Source organism: Panthera tigris, chromosome D4, assembly GCF_018350195.1.
Source record: "Panthera tigris isolate Pti1 chromosome D4, P.tigris_Pti1_mat1.1, whole genome shotgun sequence".
Taxonomy (NCBI): domain Eukaryota; kingdom Metazoa; phylum Chordata; class Mammalia; order Carnivora; family Felidae; genus Panthera; species Panthera tigris.
In genome coordinates, this window is record NC_056672.1 from 45,818,848 (window position 1) to 45,840,364 (window position 21,517).

Consider the following 21,517-nt stretch of genomic DNA (forward strand, 5'->3'; position numbering starts at 1 on the left):
CTGCAGAGCAAATGGTGCTTTCCTTTACTACATGAGGTTTGGAAAGCAGTCAGTTGGAGTCGCTTGAGTTGAAAGCAGAGAAACTGAGCTGGGTGTAAGTGGTAAGGCATGAAGGCAGATAATGCTGAATGCCACAAGAAAAGCATAGATGAAGTTCGCCGCATCGTCAACCAGCCATGTGTGTCACTGTGCTTTAGACCAGATGTGCAGCCTGGCGTGGTGTGAAGATCTGGGAGTTGCCTAAACCTGCTGTCAAATTCCTGTTGCTCCATTTACTTGTAAGATGGGGCAGGTTATTTGATCCATTTACTCTTCTGTGGGATGGAGCCAAAGGTGAGAGGGAGGCGTATATAGTTTTGACCTTGCAGGATTTCTGGGAGAATTAAACCAAATGATATATGTTGAGCAAGTACCATAGTGCTGGCTCCTATGCAGGGGTGGTCATCGGATGGCAGCTATGACGGAGGGGGGTGCAGAAGTGTGAAGAAAACTTGACATTTGAGCTAGACATTAAACAGAGGATTTAGAGGGGCGCCTGGGTGGCTCAGTCGGTTAAGCATCTGACTTCGGCTCAGGTTGTGATCTCATGGTTCATAAGATCGAACCCCACATTGGGCTTTGCAGGGCCTGTTTGGGATCCTCCCTTGCTCTCCCTCTCTGCCCCTCCCTTGCTCTAGCTCTCACTTGCTCTTTCTCAAAAATAAATAATAAACTTTAAACAGAGGGTTAGATTTTATTATGAGGAGGTTAGTAGAGTGGGCATTTTAGGTAGAACCCAACATTAGGAACAAAGAAAAGAGAGGTCAGAGTCTATATAGAAATATCAGTCAAAAGGAAAAGCGTAAGGAAAAAAAAAAGCAAATATAAGGTAAGTCCCTTGGGTGCTTCATGAGCCTGCCCTGGAAGACTCTGCTTAAAATATGCCTCTCCATGTACCTGGCAGCACCCAGCCCGTCACTGCTTCGTATCCCCGCAGTGAACGGTGCCCATCATTTTTTTCCAAAACACACCTCAGTGTTTGTGGGAGGGATTTGGACTTTATATAAACACCAGGAAATAAGTAGTAAAGTATTACAGTCCTTGTGTCCCTGAACCTCAGATACGTTCTGAAGTATAGTGAGGTGTGACAAATATTCCACCTCTAATTATCCATTTTACATTCACAATTTTCAACTTCCTTATGAAGCAATTTCAGTCATATACAAAAGTAGATAATAGTATGAGCTTTTGTAAATCAACACCCAGCTTCATCTGTGAACATACCAACTTAATGGCCAACCATATTTCATCTGTACTCTGATCCATAATTTTATCCATAGACACCTAACATACATTATCATCACTTTCCAACAATAATTCCTTAACCTATCGAGGCAGAGTTCACGTTTCTAGTGATCTCTAATACCACAGTTTTTTACTTCCAAGTGTTCTGAGAAGAAACCAGGTCTTTTGATCTATAGAGTTTCCCACCAGAGTTTCCCACCATCTGGATCACTGAAATCATCTCCTTGGGGTAGTTTGAAAGATTTCTGTCTGCTGTATTATTTTCTGTAAATTGACAGCTGGTTCTAAAGATTTTTTGATCCAGTTCAGGCCTCAGATGTAGTGTTTAGTTTTCCCATCAGGAAGCTCATTAAAGTGGACTATTTGTTTGGTTTGGGATTTTTTTGTTGTTGTTTCTGTGATATTAGCAGCTCATCCATTAATTCATTGGGAGCTATAAAAATGATGAGACTCTGATTCGTCTTGAAGACGTCTCTAAAGGGAAACGTGCTGGAGCATCTGGGTGGCTCAGTCTGTTAAATGTCAGACTCAGGTCATGATCTTGCAGTTCATGGGTTTGAGCCCCTGCATCAGGCCCTCTGCTGACAGCCTGGAGTCTACTTCAGATTCTGTGTCTCCCTTGCTCTCTACCCCTCCCCCACTCATGCACTCGCTCTCTCTCAAAAAATGAATAAACATTAAAAAAGATTTTTTTTTTTTAATTTACATCCAAGTTAGTTAGCATATAGTGCAACAGTGATTTCAGGAGTAGATTCCTTAAAGCCCCTTACCCATTTAGCCCATCCCCCCTCCCATAACCCCTCCAGTAACCCTCTGTTTGTTCTCCATATTCAAGAGTCTCTTATGTTTTATCCCGCTCCCTGTTTTTATATTATTTTTGCTTCCCTTGTGTTCATCTGTTCTGTGTCTTAAAGTCCTCGTATGAGTGAAGTCCTATGATATTTGTCTTTCTCTGACTAGCATAATACTCTCTCGTTCCATCCACATAGTTGCGAATGGCAAGATTTCATTCTTTTTGATTGCCGAGTAATAAATACTCCATTGTATATATATACCACATCTTCTTTATCCATTCATCCATCGATGGACATTTGGGCTCTTTCCATACTTTGGCTATTGTTGATAGTGCTGCTATAAACATTGGGGGGCATGTGCCCCTTCGAAACAGCATGTATCCCTTGGATAAATACCTGATAGTGCAATTGCTGGATCATAAGGTAGTTCTATTAAAAAAAAAATTTTTTTTTAAGAGAAATGTGCTCATCTTCTGACTGGTTAGCCAGTGTAGCAATGGTTTTAAGACTGGGATCCATTTTACTGTGGATGTGAGGAGAATTAGCCACATCTTTCCAGACCATGCTAACACATACTTCTGAGATGGTTTCTCAGACATTATATTGAGAACCAGTGGTGCTTTTCAGAGATGTCATTAGGTTTCTCCAAGACCTTCCCCCTGGAAGCAAGACTGCCTTGAAAAATGCAGAGCTGGTGCTCAGGGGATTGGAATTGGAGTAAACTGACTTCACAGATGAGGTAGAAACTCAGGAAAATGGTCTGCGAAAAGCAGTGGAATTCTAAATTGCTAGTAACATCCTGTGCTGTTGTTTCTCTAGGTTTCAGTGGACCGGGTCTTAAAGACCCTGAAAGAAAATGCCAATAAAGCCAAAAGTTTACTCCTCACTACCATACCTCAGATAGGGTCCATGGAATGGTCAGAAACCCTCCAGAACCTGAAGGTAAGTATCCTTAGCTATCTTCAAGCAGACCCTTCCATAGACCTTCAGCTGCCTTTTTCTCTTATTTTCACTTCACCTTGATTTAGCCCGTCATGTATTTTATACTAGTCTAGAATTTCTCTACAAGTTTTCATGCTCTTTACTATCATACTAAAATTGAGTAGTTTTATATTTTGGCTAATAATGCAAGACTGTTGAAAGTCGAGGTGGTGAGAGTTCTATTATCTAGTCCGCCAGGTTCTTAACATTGTCATGCTTTGCAAGGTATCACTAAGTCATACTTTAAAGAAGATTGATTGTGCTTATTGTGCACATGGCTTACATTGTTGACAAAGCTATTTGCTGTTTGGCAGATCCATGCAAAATTTAAAGCCAAAACACTAAGATAGCAATACCAAAACGGTGCCAAGGAATGTCTACCTAGGGCTGATGTTGTATCAAATTAAGACAGTGATTAATTATAAACATGGGATGGGTTGTAGATTGGTAGCTTTTCAACTCTAGTAGTCATTCCCAGAATATAATTTAAACAGACTGCTAAACTCAGAGACTCATGATTTTTACTTGGACATTTTGTGACTCTCATGATTAACCCCATTGGATAAGGAATTGCCTCAAATTGATTGGATATTATATTCCCCTACTATCCAGAGAAGATAACTAGCATGTTCTAAGGTCTAGAACACACCTGTACTCTTGGATCTTACAACAGGTAGTTGAGAGAGGATTTGAAAAGTTGGTAAAAGCCCTCCCTACCTGAACTGCTACTACCAAGGAGCCCTGGAATGAGAGCCACGATTTCAGTGTGATGAAGACACCGTGTGGTGGTCAGTGATGGACAACTGCTGGGCTTAGAGGAACCATGATTTGGAGTGGATGCTGACTGCATGGTGTAAATGCTCCAGCACAGCTGATTTCAAGCTGTCCACACAAAGCCATTGATAGATACACAGAGCTGGTTCTTGCAAACTGATATAGCAGGCTGCAGCACACCCTACAATAAGATGTCTGTCAGCCTTAAGGACTGGCAAAGTCAAGAATATTGGAATTTGTATTCTGTTTTCCCACTAGACTTCAAGTCCATAAGGGACAGGAAATACATGTGTTGGTTTCAACCTGTATACCTAGGAGATACATGTTCTTAAGTAAGTAAACGATAGCCCTTTTCCCCCATCATAATTGAATGCAGGCAATCCTTACTATAATTGAGAAGGAAAGGGAAACAATAATTTCTAAGAATAGGGAGTGTTATAACCAGAAACCGTTATATTTCCCTGAGTGTGGTGCAGTAGGAGCAGCATAACGTTAGCTTGTCTAAACAAGCACACTATTGATTGTGGGAAATATGACTCATACTTTGCAGCTGCTGAGGCTAATGTCACCTGCAAAATATGATGGGTTGTTTTTTTTTTTTTAGGTTTTCCAACTGACCGTATTTTGACCATGGTCTTTTAAATTTGAAGATAATTTCCCAAGCAATAAATTATTTCAGCCTCATTTTTAAGTAAAAAATGCTTGAATGGTAGAAATTCATGTGTTCCTTTCCTTCTGAGAAACTTCTGAAAGTATGTAAAAATAGTGTATTTCTGTATATATGCATTTTTAAAGAGGGTTAATATGTGTAGCTTTCATCAGATTCTCAGGAAAGAAATTGATCATCAGATTCTGAAGAAAATTAAGAATTGCTGCTCTAGACAAAACTAAGAATCATGACCTCCATTCTGTCACATTAAGGGACACCCTACTAATAACCGCTTATTCTTTTGGGGTTTTCTGGGGTAGCATGTTCAGACCTCTGTACACTGAAATGTGTATCATCCATTCACTCATGCATTTCAGAAACACTTAGTACCCGTTATGTGTCCAGCTGTGGTTTATAAAGATATATAAGACTTGCTGTGATAAAGAAGATCCTATTATGTTTGGAGATACCAGTATGTTAAAATTTCAAGGATTTTTTCCAGTGGGATAAGGTGAATGACAGAGATTGCGTTAAATTAATCGAGGCTGGAGGTTGGTGCATAAAATGTGTCCTAGTGGATGTGAAAGGGAATAGAGATCTGAGAGAATCTGAACAACCTTCTTGAAATAAACACACTTTACAGGAAAGGAGAGAGAGACAGAGGAACAAAGAGTTATGAGCTATGTCCCAAGTCCCACCTCTGGTTGGTTGTTTTTAAGCTTTGGTGAACATGAGAATTTTCTGAGGAGTGTACACCATGAGTCCTCACTCTCTGAAATCAAAATCTGGTTTGGGGCACCTGGGTGGCTTAGTCGGTTAAGCATCCGACTTTGGCTCAGGTCACTGTCTTGAGGTCTGTCAGTTCAAGCCCTGTGTTGGGCCCTGTGCTGATAGCTCAGAGCTGGAGCCTGTTTCAGACCCTGTCTCCTTCTCTTGGCCTCCCCTTCTCGTGCTCTCTCTCTCTCAAAAATAAACATTAAAATCAAAATCTGGTTTGTAATAAGTACTCCAGGTGATTATCCTGATCCTAAGAATCAATACCTACAGCAAGTGCTTGGTTAACTGTAATCTATGCCTGCTTTCTTCCTTTTAGAATACAGCCCAGTTTTCTGTTTTATTACCAAGACATTAAAAGAGCGTGGCTGCCTAGAAGACCAGAAGACTTTCTAATTCCAGTCATTTGGGAAATTTCTGCCTAGTTAATGGAAAAAACATGGAAAGACATGCAGCTCTCATGCCCCTGCCTGCTAAGGAAGAACATGACAAGACATGCACATATCAGAAATGCCTTCTAGAAGGCTTGGACTGCTTCAGAAAACAGAAGGAAAGCAAATCACCAGTTAAACACGTGGAAAAATTCTTAAAAAGACAAGACCCCATTTGCCCTTCCCCCAGTAAGTTTGTAATAATACAGGGTAGGAGATAACATCCAGCTTCCTATGTTACCAAGGAAATATGAAGAAGAACTGGAATTCTTAGACTATTTATTGGTGTAACTGTAAATTCATACAGTCTTTCTGGAGGGCAGTTTGGTAAAATTCCTACAGTTTTAAAAAGTTTTAAAAATACTTACACCCTATGTGCTGGCTACTCTAGTCCTAGGACTTTATCTTTATAAAATTATCAGAGATACAAAGAATTATGTATAAAGAAGGATGTCTAATATAGTTTTAGTTATAATAACAAATATACAAAACAATCTGAATATCCAACAGTTGGAGGTAAATTATGACCTAGCTCTAATTAGATTGTGAAGCAGCCAAGTAAAGATCATGTTTTCACATATTTAATGTCCTAAAGAAATGACTGCTCTGTAATATGAAATGACAAAAGGATATGCGTAAGCATTTTACATTGCTAATTTTGTCTTTAAATTCTGCATTGATGTATAAAAAGACTAGAAATGAATATATTATAATCTTTTGTTACCATATTTGGGGGAGGGAAACAATTTAATTTTCTTTATATTTTTCTGTGTCTTCACATTTTTCTACAGTGAATATACTCAAATGGTAAAGCTGTCTTAAAAATAAAAAAGACCCAGTTCTTGAAAAAATACAGGTGTAATGATACAAAATTTAAGATGGTAATTCTAAGAAGAATTCTGTTTGAGTTCGATCTTCATGAGTGACTGTACAGTCAGAACGATATTTGGGCCTGCCACAACTTGAGAAAAACTGGGTGTTTAATACTCAGATAGTCTTAAACCATGTAAGAGACTATATACACACATTATAGTGTGTCAGGTATTTTTAAAATTAATATTTGATCTTTGTTTCTACTTTTTGAGTTGATGAATTATTTTACATGAGTTAGTGGTTTAGATTTTTTCATAAAATAGAAGCTTGCTTCTTACACTGCTTTTTGTTAATTTTATAGGAATGTGTTTTGTTCTGTCACAGGGAGATCTTTTTTTTTTTCCTCAGAATTATTACTTTTCACTGTGGGCTGTTACTGGATCCTTTAGTGATATATCCTGTTTAAAGAGTCTGTAAAGTCCATGTGTTTGTGTCTAGGAGATTGGCTTCAAGATAATCTGCTAATTATAAACAATAAAATAAATCAGTTACCCCCAGCATTAAAACATGGAGCTGTTTGGGTTACATGTGATTATGACTCTCGCATTCTCCAATACAGTGATTCAACTCTGGTTGCGCATTAGAGATGCACAGATGGCCTAATGAATCTGAACCCAGGGTTGTCTGGGTCTGTAAACCCTGATTCACTACTCTGTAATACTATGCCTTCCTTTCCTTCATTCTTAGAAGTCTGAGGATATCAAGGCAAAAACGTGGGCATTTTTCTTGCTGCCTTCAGAAAGCACAGTTTTCCCCCAATGACTTATGTACTTTTCTTGATTCAGTAGCCTTTTCTAGCAACCTCATTTTCAGAGTTCTCATTTGGCATATACTCCTGTCTTTTTGTTGTTACCCATCAGTCAGTCTTTTTTTTTTTTTTTTTTTCATTTTTTAAAAATGTTTATTTTTGAGAAAGAGCATGAGCAAAGGGGGGGCATTTTAAGTTTATTTATTTTGGGGCACCTGGGTGGCTCCGTTGGTTAAGCGTCTGACTTCAGCTTAGGTCATGATCTCATGGTTTTAGGGATTCAAGCTTCACATAGGGCTCTGTGCAGACAGCTGGAGCCTGGAGCCTGCTTCAGATCCTGTGTCTCCCTCTCTCTCTCTCTGCCCTTCCCCTGCTCGCTCGCTCGCTCTCTCTCAAAAAATAAACATTAAAAAAATTAAAGTTTACTTATTTTGAGAAATAGCACGCACATGCACGAGCAGGAGAGGGGCAGAGAGAGGTAGAGCTAGAATCCCAAGCAGGCTCCTAGCCATCAGCGCAGAGGCAGATTCAGGGCTGAAACTCAGGAACAATGAGATCATGACCTGAGTTGAGATCAAAAGTCAGATGCTTAACCACATGAGCCACCCACGTGCCCCAGCTGATACCTTATTCTTAAGGACTATGTAGACTTTCTTCCTGGGATGCTTTTTACATGATCTTTCACTTTTTTTTTTTTTTTTTAGCTACAAAATTAAGGGAACGCATTGGTCAGTTTTGAAATATTTTCATTTTCCCTAGTGAAGGTTATGGGCGTAATGGAAAAGTTGTAGCATAGTGACTTAACCCTCTGGAAGAGTGCCAAGTTACTGATTTGTGCATTTGCATCTACTTAAAAACTTTATTGATAATGCATTGTTTTGCATTGTTTTTCATGATTTTGTGGATAAACCAGAATCCTTCATATGTAGAGTGTTAACCAAAAAAGGAGAAGGCTGGAATACCAGGGTTATATTTGAAACCTGACATGTTTTGCAAGTTAGCCTGAGTGCATTCTGGAGTTGTTTATAGTAGGCAAAAGCTTAGGAATGGCTAAAATTCTCAAAGGAGTGGGGGCATCTAAATAAGATACATCAGCTCAAATAAATGATGTGTATCTTTATGCACCAGAATGGAATGATGTCTGTTACAAGTGGAAGTCAGAAAAATACTGGATGTGTGGATAGTGTATTTATGCTTTATGTTCATAGAAAGTTTCTGGTAAGAAGCTTGGTGATAACCTCTGAGGTATGAATCAAGAGATCTACTGTGTACTTCATGTCTTTCTGCACTGTTTGAGCTTTTTACTGTAAGCATCTACTCTCTTAAATTGATACCTTTAAAAAAAAAGTTTATTTGAGAGAGAGCATGTGCAGGAGGGGCAGAGGGAAGGGGTGGGGGGCGGGGAGAGAATCCTAAGCAGGCTCCACACGGTCAGTCTGAAACCCCAATGCGGGACTTAAACTCCCAAACTGTGAGGTCATGACTTGAGCCAAAATCAAGAGTTGGATAGTTTAACCCACTGAATCACCCAGGTGCCCCTTAAGTTGATACCTTTTAAGGAGTGGACTCTAGAGGAGACCTGGCTTTGTAAAATAAAATAATCTCTCTTAGTTTGACATTGAATTCTGTTAAATCATGTCTGGAACACTATCCAGTTCTGGGCACAACATTTTTAGAACACTGACCATCTAAAAAGCACCAGTTTAGGAAGGTGTGAGGATTGGGAAGACCATGCCACATAAGTAGTGGTTAAAGGAATTGAGAATTTCTAACCATTGAAGGGAAAACTTTTGAGAATTTCCAATATATAAAGGTCTATCATTCAGTTAAGGACTTCCCTATCTCCCTCACTCTTTGATAAACCTCCATAAAAGCAGGAACTGTGTCTTTTTCACTGGAATCCTCAGTTCCTTGTGCTTGGCACAAGTTCAGTGAATATTTGCATCTATGAAAATCTGATCATTCCTGTGTAATTCTGACCTGGTCAAAGACCTCACTCTAGTGGTTGCCCATCTCTCCATGCTCAAATTTTCCCTCTTTGCATCATTTCTCTCTGCACACAAATAATGCTGTTACTTTCTCCCATTAAAAAAGAATTCTTGGCCACAATCCAGTATGCTGTTTGTCTTACTGCTTTGCCTTTCATTGGAATATAACCCCCAAAGATCTATTCTGTCTCCAATTCCTCCTCCTTTCTTCAGCTCACTCCAATCTAGCTTTTCCAGCACTCTACTTTCAGCACCACCACTACCACCATTTTCAAGGTCACCTCCTTACTAAATCAGTCAGTTCTAAGATTTCATCTTTCTTTTTCTATCAGACACATTTGATAGATTTCATCTGTCCCTCCTCCTTGATAAATATTCCTCACATGGCTTCCAAGGATGCTACAGTCAGTTTTCCTTCTATGTCAATGGTTGCTACTCAATCTTCTTTCCTGATTCCTGCTGTTCTCTCAGATCTTTTAATGTTACCTGCCCCAGGGCTCAATTCTTGGACTTCTCTATCTTCACTCATTCCTCAGTGACTGTTTCCCATCTCCACCCCCACCCTTGCCGCCACCAAATCTCTGCCATTTCTTGGTAGTTGGCAGTTTTATGGTTCTGGTCCCTCAGACCAAAATCATGGAGTTATCCTGGACTCTTCAAAACCCACATTCACACCAGGAAGAGGTTTATTCATTCTATCATCCAAAATATATCCAGAAACTGACACCCTCACAACAGCTACTACCTCTACCCTGGTCTGAGCCACTCACCTCTCACCTGGGTGCTGTGATATTCTAACTGGTCCTCTTTTCTTCTTCTCTAGTCCCATACAGCAACCCAGGATCCAAAATGATCCTTGTAAAACATGAGTCATTCCTTTGCTCAAACTCTCTTTCACTCAGAATAAGAGCCTAAATCCTCACAATAGTCCATGAGTCCTCATGGAATCTGCACATGTCCCTCATCTCTGACTTCCTACCAACCATCCTCTGTACCACCGGCCTTGCTTTTCCTGGAGCAGATCAGGCCCTCTCCTGCCTTTAATACCAGAGTATTTGCTTTATATTCCTTCTACTTGGAAAACTTCTCCTAGATAACCATGTGGTTCACTCTATCACCTTCCAATCTCTGCTCAAAAATCACAGTGCATCAACCCAACATCCTATTTTAATGGAGGGCAATGATTCTCACTCCACAGCCCCTGCCCTCCTGCCCATTCCCACATGACTCAATTTTTTTCTTCCATAAGCTATTAACACCTCCCAACAAATCTAATATTTATTTGTGTTTGCTTGTTTGATTTTTGATAACTTCCACCCCCATTCCCTAGAAATGTACACACTGTGAAGGCAGAAATCTTGTTCACTGATAGATATCCCAAGGGACCAGGAAGTGGCACTTGGTAGGCTTTCAAGCCAATACTATTTTGAATGTACGGCTTCTTATTGATTATCACAATTTGCAAAGCCCTGCATGTCCTGACATATTCTGGCTTACTCCAGCCTCTTCTATCTCCCACACCTGACAGCACTACAGACTAGTGCTATCCCTAGAAATATAATGTGAGCCAATATGTAATTTTAAATCTAGGAGCCACATTTTTTAAAAGCCAATTAATTATAATAATATATTTACTTACTCTATCCAAAATATGTCAACATGTAATCAGTAGTGAAAAGTCAAAAAATTTTACACACCTTTGCAAATACTAAATCTTTGGAATCAGATGTGTATTTTACACTTACCAGCACATCTCAAATCTGATGCTAAACTTTCATTAGAAGTAATTTGATGTTATTAAATTTTATAAATTTTACTATGAAAAAGTAGATCCACATACCCATCATTGCAAGTATATTGAAACATCAGTTTTTAACTGAGGGCTGATGGGGGGCGGGACGGAGGGGAGGGTGGGTGATGGGTATTGAGGAGGGCACCTTTTGGGATGAGCACTGGGTGTTGTATGGAAACCAATTTGACAATAAATTTCATATACTGAAAAAAAAATAAAAAATAATAAGAGTAAAAAAAAAACCTATCAGTTTTTAAATTTAAGTTATGTGCTAAAATTACAAATTGTTTCTCAGTCAAGTAAATTTATTTCAAGTGTTCGACAGCCACATGTGTCTAATGGCCGCCATATCAGAGCAGCTCTTAGACTTCTGGTCCAAGCAGGATACCCCCCTCTTACTTCTGCCCTTTGTTGTCTCTCCACCTGACTGCTCCACCACCACCCTCTTTCATCTGCCTCACTTGGCTGGCTGTCCTTCCTTTTGTGTTCCCCAAACACCCTGTTCACACTGTATTAAATTGCCTGATTGTCCAGTTAGCATAGTGACTGACACATAAGCATTACTATATATATTTGTGAAATGTATACACCCATTATGCTTCTGCCTATTGAAATTTTAGTGATGCTTCCATTTCCATTTCAAATCACTTCTCCCTAGGACTAGAGTCTGGCTCCTTGTAACAGTTCAATTCAGGATAAAGATCATAGTGTCCTGGCATGGCAGAAACCAAAAGTCCATGTTTTTCAAGAAGGGAAAGAATATATTTACAGATAGTATGTTGGTGCCCTAATTAACGTTACTAGAGCCCTTTACCCATTCTATTTTGCCCATTTATATCCTCTTGTTATCTCAGCAGAGGTGGGGGTGAATCAAGGTTTAATACAGTTAAAAAATACTTACGATGGAGGGAATTAGGAATTCTGGGTACTGAATTCTGAGTTGACAAAAAATACATATATGTAATTTATTCTGTTGCCTTGACAATTATTTTTACACATTTCTCTTGTTCATCTTGTCACGTAATCTGTCTTCCCAAGGAGACTGTAGGTTTCTATAAATTATGGATTGATTTAGATGCCATTCCCAAGGTGCCCATGTCTTATTACATTTAATGAGCAACAAATAAAAAGTTGTTGGTTTTGCCTCAATCAGTAGTGTAAACTGAACACTCACATAAACTGAACAGCTTGTGATATCAATAGGATCCTGAAAAAATGATTTTTGAAAAAGTACAGACACTGAAATATTTTAAGTGTTTCAGAACCGAAAAAAGAGATGTGTGCTTGATTCCATAAGTATTTTGTAGCAAAGCACATTTTTTTCAGAATAAAAACAAATGCATTTGATGATTTCATTTAGGGAAAATTAACAGGAAATTGTCAGTGTTTTCAAATGATGCCCTCAGCTTTACAGATGATTCAGGTTTAAAAAGTCTACACATCGGAATGTGATGATGCATTTGTTAACTGCTCTTTTTGACCTCATTTTAGCAAAATTCCTTCCCTGTAAGAATCAAGATTACAAGGTTAAAGCAGTAAGTAATAGCAAAGTCAATCCCAAATGTGTAAGAGAATACAAAGAATAGTAATGAACCTTTATCTATTACCTGGCTTCAAGAATTATCTCATAGCCTATATGTTTCTTCTATACTATACTCCTCACATGTTATTTTGAAGCATTTTACATACATTATATAATTTCAACCATGAGTATTTCAATGTTACATCTAAAAGATCACTATTTTTAAGATAGGCACAATGCCATTGGCACACATTTGAAAATAAATTAAAATTCCTTAGTGACATCAAATATGCAGTGAATATTCAAAACTTCACATATCTCCTGAATGCCACTTTTTTTTTTTACATATTCTTTATTTGAATCAGGATCCAGTTAAATTCCACACATAGCAATTGGTTTGTATGTATTTTATGTTTCTTTTAATCTCTGAGTTCACTCTCCCATTCTTGCTGGCTCTTTTGCTTTCCCTTTCCCTCCCCATCTTTCATGTGTTCTCTCCTGCTCTCTCTCCTTACAGTTTACTTGGTGAGGAAAGCCAGTTGTTTGTCCTGGAGAGTTTCATATAATCCAGATTCTATTAACTGCATCTCCATAGTGTAGTTTAACATAATCCTTGGTCTTCTGATTTCCTCTAAGTTGATTAGTTGAATCTAGATAGATTTTTTTCTCAAGGCTACTTCAGAGGAGGTGGTATGTTCTTTCATCAGGAGGCACATAATGTCTCATCTCTCTTGGATGTTAGTAGCCATCAGCTTTTAATGTCTCTACCCATTAATTTATTTTTAAAATTTTTTTAGAGTGTGTGAGGAGGGAAGAGGTGCAGAAGGAGGGAGGGAGAGAAGATAGATAGGAAGAGAGAGAGAATCTTAAGCAGGCTCCACTGCTTAGTGCAGAGCCGGACATGGGGCTCAATCCCATGACCTTGAGATCATGACCTGAGCTGAAATCAAGAGTCCAGTTGGACAGCTCAACCAACTGAGCCACCCAGATGACCCATCTATCCATTAATTTAAATTGGGTTGCAAAAAAATGATATTCTGATTCAAAGTTACCTCCATTTAAACACATGAAATGTAAGGTGACAGCCTCCCTGTTTAAGATTAAAAATATCTTAATATATATACAGAAAGAGCATTTCATAAATTTAAGTCATTCATGGCAAAAAAGCTTAGTAAACAAGAAACAGAAATTCCTTAGAATTTAAGAATGGATCAGATATATACTATGAAATACATATTGGATAAATGATTAGAAACAAAGCCATAGGAGGAGAAAATATAAGAAATCAATGAGACCCTATCTTAAAATACCAGGCAGATTTTTAAAAGAACTAAATAGTACTAAAGAAAATTTAAAATATAAAATTTTAATAAAATTAAAATTAAATGCAATAAAACTGAATTAAAATCAAAATGAAATTACTCAAATAAAATTAAAAATTCAAGAGTAACTCAGAATATTAGACAGAGTTGGAGAGAAAATTGGTTAGATGGATTATGAACTAAAGAAAATAAACTCAGAATGTACACAGAAATAGGGGTGCCTGGCTGGCTCAGTTGGCATAGCATGTGACTCCTGATCTCCGGGTTGTGAGTTGAATTCTAGCCTCGCATTGGGTGTAGAGCTCACACAGAAAAGAATATAACAGAAATAAAGAGATGGAAAATATGACAGCTTGAAATGTAAAGCATAGCAGAAGTTCCAATGTAAATCTTACTGAAGAGAATACATGTTCCAGAAAGAGGAAATAAAGATGGGTAGCATTCCTCAGACTCTCAGCATGACAGCCTGAGGAACTCCGTAGTCTCAGTCACCAGCAAACCCAGTGAAAACAATTTTAAAACAACCAGCTAAAATTGCTCAGTATGGTTAAGTACACACATCTGAATAAACACACATTCAAGAGAATTTATTAAAATGTGTGAAGAACCTTGACAGTCTGTGGTATTTGAACTGAGAAATCTGCTTCCCCTTCCTCCCAATTCAGCAAGATGGAAACTTCACTCTAGGCTGGCTCAGGCAAGAGCACAGTTTCATCTCCCCTAGTTCCCAGTTAGAAAGCTATCATCCCAGGAGGGGCAGGAAGTCAGTATTTCTCATCTTTCCCCCACCGATCTGCTACTGAGGCTAAGTTATAGGCAAGCATAGAGATGGAGTTTTTCTTCTACCCAGTCCCTAAGGAGCTCTACCCTGGGTGTGGTGTTGCTGAGAATATTGGGACCCCAATCATCTTTCCACCAGTCTGTTGACTACATGCTGGGAGAATCAAGCAAAACAAAACAAAACAAAACAAAACAAAAACAAAAAGCAGAAGATACTGCCCACCCCACCCTAACCACCACCACTGAGCACTCAGCTCCTAAACTGGGAATGTCATTTAGAGAGAAGCTTGCCATTGTCCTCGCTTCCAGGTCCATAGCCATAATAACTCCAAGACTTTTCCTGGAGGGAGAGTAGGCAATAAAGCTTTTCCTAAAGGAAATGACTTTATTTGCAAGAGAGTGTGGAGAAGTTCAAGCCTAAAGGTGCCCCCCAAAACTACTCTATTAGTGAAAGAAGTACTGAAGGGCAATTGGGATGATTTGGGTAGAATCATTGGACATATAAGGTAAATTGTGAGCCAGCTAGTGTGCAGGAGAGAACCTGGAAGAACATAGCTACAGGAAACTGTCTAGGGTCAGAACAAATATTAGTAACTGCCTTCCAGAACTATCCCTTCAAAGGAGTCTGAATTTCTTTGGTTTAGTTGATGAGCAATTTATACCCCAGGGTACTGATTGAAAGCCATAAAGAAATCACCCAGCGATTAGAGTTTAACAACTGGGTATGATCAGGAAAAGAGACAACCAAAGAGAACCTTGAAAAAAACCACCATTAACCCAGGGTGACTGTGCATATAACCCAAGGATATGCTCCCTGAAGAGCAATATCAGAAGCTTATCAGTGCAAGAAACAGACTCTATTAAAATAATGTTACTAAACAAATAAACAAGCAAACAACAAAAGGGGAGGCACCAGTACCCAGAGTTGCCAAAATATATTATCTAAAATGTCCAGATTCCAACAAAAATGATTAGTCATGCAAGGAAACAGGAAAGTATGACCCGCACCCTGGGGGGAAAAAAAAAGGCAGACGACAGAAAGTGCCTAACTGCCTACAGAGTAACCAGATGTCAAATTTAACAAAGTCTTCAAAGTAGTCATTATAAACATGTTCAAAGAACTAAAGGGAGTCATGACTAAAGAGTTAAAAAGGAATGATGAACATGTTCAGCAAATACAGAATATCAATAAAGAGATAGAAATTATAAAAAAGAATCAAATGGAAATTCTAGACTAGAAAAGTACAATGACTAAAGTGAAAACTTCACTGAAGAGGCTCAACAGTAGATGTGATTAAGAAATAATTAGTAGTGGGGCCCTGGGTGGCTTAATCAGTTGAGTGTCCAACTCTTGACTCTGCTCAGGTCATGACCTCATGGTTCCTGAGCTGAAGCCTCTGCATCAAGCTCTGAGCTGACAGCACCGAGCCTGCTTGGAAATCTCACTCCCTCTCTCTCTACCCCTATCCCATTCATGCTCTCGCAAAATAAATAAATAAAATTTTAAAAAGAGAAATAATTAGCAAATGTGAATAAAGATAATAGAGATTATGCAACCTGAAGAGCAGAGAGAGAAACGAATGAAGAAAAATGAACAGAGCTTCAGAGAAATATGGACAGTATTAAGCGCAGCAATATTTGAAGAAATAACGGATGAACAACATCTCAAATTTACTGAAAAACAATAATCTACACATATAGGTAGCTCAACAAACTCCAGGTAGGAAAACACAAAGTTCCACAAATAAAAACATAGTAAAAATTCTGAAAGAACCATGGGTGCCTGGATGGCTCAGTGGGTTAAGCATTGATTCTTGATTTTGGCTCAGGTCATGATCTCATGGTTTGTGAGGCTGAGCCCTGCACTGAGCTCTGCATTGATAGTGAGGAAACTGTCACCCTCTCTCTCACCATCTCTCTCCCTCTCTCTCTGCCCCTCCCCTGCTTGTACGTGCTCTCTCTCTCTCTCTCTCTAAATAAATAAACTTAAAAAAATTCTGAAAGAACAAAACACAGGGAGAAAATTGACAGGAGTAAGAAAATGACTCATTTTCAAGGGAACCTCAAAATTATTAAAATATGACATCTGCAGCAGAAACAATGGAGACCAGGAAACGATGGGATAATATATTTGAAGTGCTCAAAGTAAGAAACTGTTAACCAAGAATCCTATATTCAGCAAATCTATCTTTAAAAAACAAAAGTAAATGAAAGATATTCCCAGATGAACAAAGAGAATCTGTTGTTAGCAGACCCTCCTTATAAGAAATTCTAAAGGAAGTTAGTCAGACTGAAAGTAAGTGACCCCCAATGGTAATTAAATTCTTATTAAAAAACAAAGAGCACTGGTAATGATAATTATGTCATAAAAAAGACAACATAAATCCATTTTTCTCCTTTCTTCTCCTACCCAATTTAAAAAGCAACTGTGTAAATCAATATGTATGTAATGTATTCTTGGACCTATGATACATACAAATGTAATACGTTTGCTAATAACAGCACAAAAGGTATGGGGGGGGAGTTATATTGGGCTAAGGAAATAACGCCAAATGGTGACTTGATTCTCCAAGAATAAATAAAGAGAATCAGAAACGATAAATAAGAAGGTTAATATAAGAAAAGCTATAAATATGTACTTGCTCTCCTTTCTTCTCTTAACTAGTCTAAAAGACATAGTATTATATAATTATAATCATGCATTGGGTTTGTAACGTACAGATATAATATGTATATCAATAATAACAGAAAACGGAGGAAAGGGAATGGAGCTATTTACCAGTAATGTTTCTAAATCTCACTGGAATTAAATTAATATTAATATAAATATAAATATAAAGCTGATTCTGATAAGTTAAGATGTATATCGTAAGCCTAGAGCAATCAGTAAGAAACTTACTCAAAAAATATATAGTATATGATGAGCACCAGGGATTGTATGGAAGTGACGAATCACTATATTATACACCTGAAATTAATATTATACTACATGTTAACTAACTGTAATTTAAATAAAAATTGAAAAAATATAGTATAAAAGACGATTAAAAATTAAAATGGTACATCAGATAATATTAGTTTAATGCAAAAGAGAGCAGTAAAGAAGAAATAAAGGAACTAAAAAGATGTAAGACATACAAAAACATAAAGAAAATGGCAGATATAAATCCAAATATATCAATAACATTAAATGTGACTATATTAAATAATTTGATTAAAAGGCAGAGACTGTCAGTGCATTAAAGATCCACTCTATGCTGTCTACGGGAGACACATTTTAGATTCAAAATACAAAGACTTGAAGCAAATGAACGGAAAGCGGTGCATTATGCAAAGAGCAACAACAAATAAGCTGGAGTGGCTATAACATCAGAAAAAGCAGACAGTAAAAAGGTTCTAAACGGGGCTTCTGGGTGGCTCAGGCGGTTGAGCATCCGACTTCAGCTCTGGTCATGATCTCATGGTTCGTAAATTCATGCCCTGCGTCAGGCTGTGCTGACAGCGCAGGGCCTGGAGCCCACTTTGAGTTCTGTGTCTCCCTCTCTCTCTTCCCTTCCCCTGCTCATGCTCTGTCTCTCTCTCTCAAAAACAAATAAACACTAAAAATGTTCTGGAGGGATAGGTGGAATAAGTGAAGGGGAATAGAGTACACTTACCATGATGAGCACTGAGTAATGTATAGAATTGTTGAATCACTATTTGTATACCTGAAACTAATATAACATTGTATGTTAACTGTACTGGAATTAAAATAAAGAACTTAATAATAGTTTAATAATAAGAACTTAATAATAGTTTAATATTTCAATACCCCACTTCCAATAATAGATAGAACAATTAAACTATCCAGAAGATCAACAAGGAAATAGAGGATTTGGGCAACACTATAAATCAACCATTTATACAATGGTCCTCAAAACAGGAACAGAATACATACTCTTCCCAAGTGTATATGAGCTATTCTCCAGAATAGATCATAGACCATAATACAAAACTCAATGAATTTAAAGTATAGTAGAAATAATTAAAGGATTGTTTTAATAAAGTATACAGAATAGAAATCATTAAAAAATTAAAAAGATAGAAATGATATAAAGATATGTTTTTCAACATTATGAATCAACCGCAGACAGGAAACTGAAAAATTCAGAAACATAAGATATCAAACAACACACTTCTAAATAATCAATGGGTCAAAGAAAAAATCAAAAGGGAACTTTAAAAATCTCAAAAACATCTCAAAGTTGAGATGAATAAAAATGGAGACACACACCAAAACTTAAGGGATGTAGCAAAAGCAGTGTTCACAGAAACATTTCAAGAAGAAAGAAAGATCCCAAACCAATAACCTAACTTTCCACTTTAAAATACTGGAAAAAGAAGAGCAAAATAAACCTAAAGCAAGAAGAAGAAAGTAAATAGCAAATCAGAGTGGAAATTCATAAAACAAAATTTAAAAATATAGAAAATCAATTAAAAAGCTTATTTTCTTAAAGAGCAACAAAATTGATAAAACTTTAGCTTGATTAACAAAGACAAAAGAGATGGCATTCAAACTGCTGGAATTAGAAATGAAAGATGAGACACCCCTACTCTTCTTATAGAAATAAAAAGGATTATAAAAGGATACTGTGAGCAATTGTATGAGCAAATTAGATAGCCTAAATAAAGTAGGCAAAGTCCTGGAAACACACAAATTTCTAAAATGACGCAAGCAGAAGATAATCTGAACAGACCTACAATAAAAGATTAAATTAGTAACAAAAACACTATCCACAGTAATTATTTCAATAGATAACAGACCAAACATTTGACAAAATTCAACATCCTTTCATGATAAAACAGTCAATAAAGTAGGAACTGAAAGAAATTACCCTAACATAATAATGACCATATACGAAAAGCCTGCAATTAACATCATACTGAACAGTGAAAAATGGAAAGCTGTTCTTGAAACTGAAAAATCAGCAGGGATGCCTATTCTTTCCACTTCAGTTCAACGTAGTACTGGAAGTCCTAGCCACTGCAATTAGACAAGAAAATAAAGTAAAAGGCAACCAAATTAGAAAGGAAGAAGTAAAATTATCTCTGCGAATGGCATAATCTTACATGTAGAAAACTCTAAAGACTTAAAAAAAACCTGTAAGAACTAATACATTAATTCAGTAAAGTGTTATAATACAAAATCAATATAAAAAATCAATTGTGTTTCTATACACTAACAATGAACTATGCAGAAATAAAAGTCCCATTTGCAATAGCATTAAACATAACAAAATGCTTTGAAATAAACTTAACTAATGAGGTGAAAGACTTGTATACCGAATGCTTCAAAACTTCAATAAATGAGGGGTGCCTGGCTGGCTCAGCCAGTAGAGCATACAGCCCTTGATCTCAGGGTCATTAGTTTAAGCCCCACACTGGGCATGGAGCCTACTTTTAAAAGTTGATAAATGACATTAAAGAAGACATAAATTAATGGAAAGACATCCTATGTTCATGGATTGGAAGAACTGATATTATTAAAATAGCCACACAGTGGATAAAAGGTCCACAAAGTGACCTACCATTTCAAAGCATTCCCTATCAAAATCCTATGGCTTTTTTTTTTTCAGAAACAGAAAAAAAATCCTAAAATTCATATAGAATCCCAAAGGACACAGAATAGCCAAACAATCTTGAGAAAGAACAAAGCTAAAGGCATCACAGTGAAGTGGGACTGCATCAAACTAAAAAGCTTCTGTACAGCAATGAAAACAATTAGCAGAGTGAAAAGGGAAATTGTGGAATGTGAGAAAATATGTGCAAACCATATATCTGGTAAGGGGTTAATATCCAAAATATATAAGGAACTCCTACAGCTCAATAGCAAAAAAACCAAAACCTGATTTAAAAATGAGCTAAGGAGTTACCAGACATTTCTCAAAAAAAGAAATATAAATAAATGGCTATTGGGTACATGAAAAATGCTCCAACAGCACTAATTATTAGGGAATGCAAATCAAAAAACAATAAAATATGACTTCACATTTTTTCAACGGTTTTTTTTTTTTTTTTTTTTGGGACAGAGAGAGACAGAGCATGAACGGGGGAGGGGCAGAGAGAGAGGGAGACACAGAACCCAAAACAGGCTCCAGGCTCCGAGCCATCAGCCCAGAGCCTGACGCGGGGCTCGAACTCACGGACCATGAGATCGTGACCTGGCTGAAGTCGGTCGCTTAACCGACTGCGCCACCCAGGCGCCCCTATGACTTCACGTTTTTAAGAATGGCTATTGTAAAAACAAAAAAAACAAAAAACCTACAAATGTTGGTGAGGATATAGAGAAATTGGAACCCTTGTGCACTGCTGGTGGGAATGCAAAATTGTGTAACCACTATGGTAAACAGAATGGAGATTAAAATTTTAAATAAAAATATGATCCAGCAATCCCACTTCTGGATATTTATCCAAAAAAATTGAAAGAGAATCTTAAAAAAATATTAGCATTCCCATGTTCATTACAGAACCATTCACAATTGCCAAGATGTGAAAACAATATAAATGTTCATCGACAGATGAATAAAGAAATTGTGGTATACACATACAATGGAAAAGAAGCCTTAAAAAAGAAGAAAATTCTGTCATATGCAACAACATGGATGAACCTTGAAGACATTATGCTAAGTGGAATGAACCAGTCACAGAAAGACAAAAATCGCATGATTTCACATTACATGAGGTATCTAAAAAAGTCAAATTCATAGAATCAAAATATGTAATGTGGTTTCCAGGGGCTGGAGAAAGGGGAAAATGTGAATTATTA

General features: G+C 37.5%; 1 protein-coding gene and 1 long non-coding RNA gene across 6 annotated transcripts in view; one reads left to right on the plus strand and one right to left on the minus strand.

Moving 5' to 3' along the window:
• LOC102955883 (methylthioadenosine phosphorylase) overlaps positions 1–7,070 on the plus strand; it is a 41,754-nt gene extending 34,684 nt beyond the window's left edge. For all 4 annotated transcript variants that reach the window (XM_042963346.1, XM_042963345.1, XM_042963343.1 and 1 more), the window contains 2 exons: positions 2,898–3,020; positions 5,576–7,070. In XM_042963346.1, coding sequence (XP_042819280.1) covers positions 2,898–3,020; positions 5,576–5,614 — 162 coding nt within the window. In that variant the 3' untranslated portion in view covers positions 5,615–7,070. The remainder of the gene's footprint in view (positions 1–2,897; positions 3,021–5,575) is intronic.
• The window catches only part of LOC122232930, a 36,896-nt gene that overhangs the window by 9,728 nt on the left and 5,651 nt on the right, over positions 1–21,517 (minus strand). The window contains exon 3 of one of the 2 annotated variants that reach the window (XR_006210310.1): positions 12,029–12,592. The exons of the other annotated variant lie outside the window; for it this stretch is intronic. This is a non-coding gene — a long non-coding RNA (uncharacterized LOC122232930). Of the gene's footprint in view, positions 1–12,028; positions 12,593–21,517 lie in introns of those variants that run through there. 2 annotated transcript variants of the gene reach the window in all.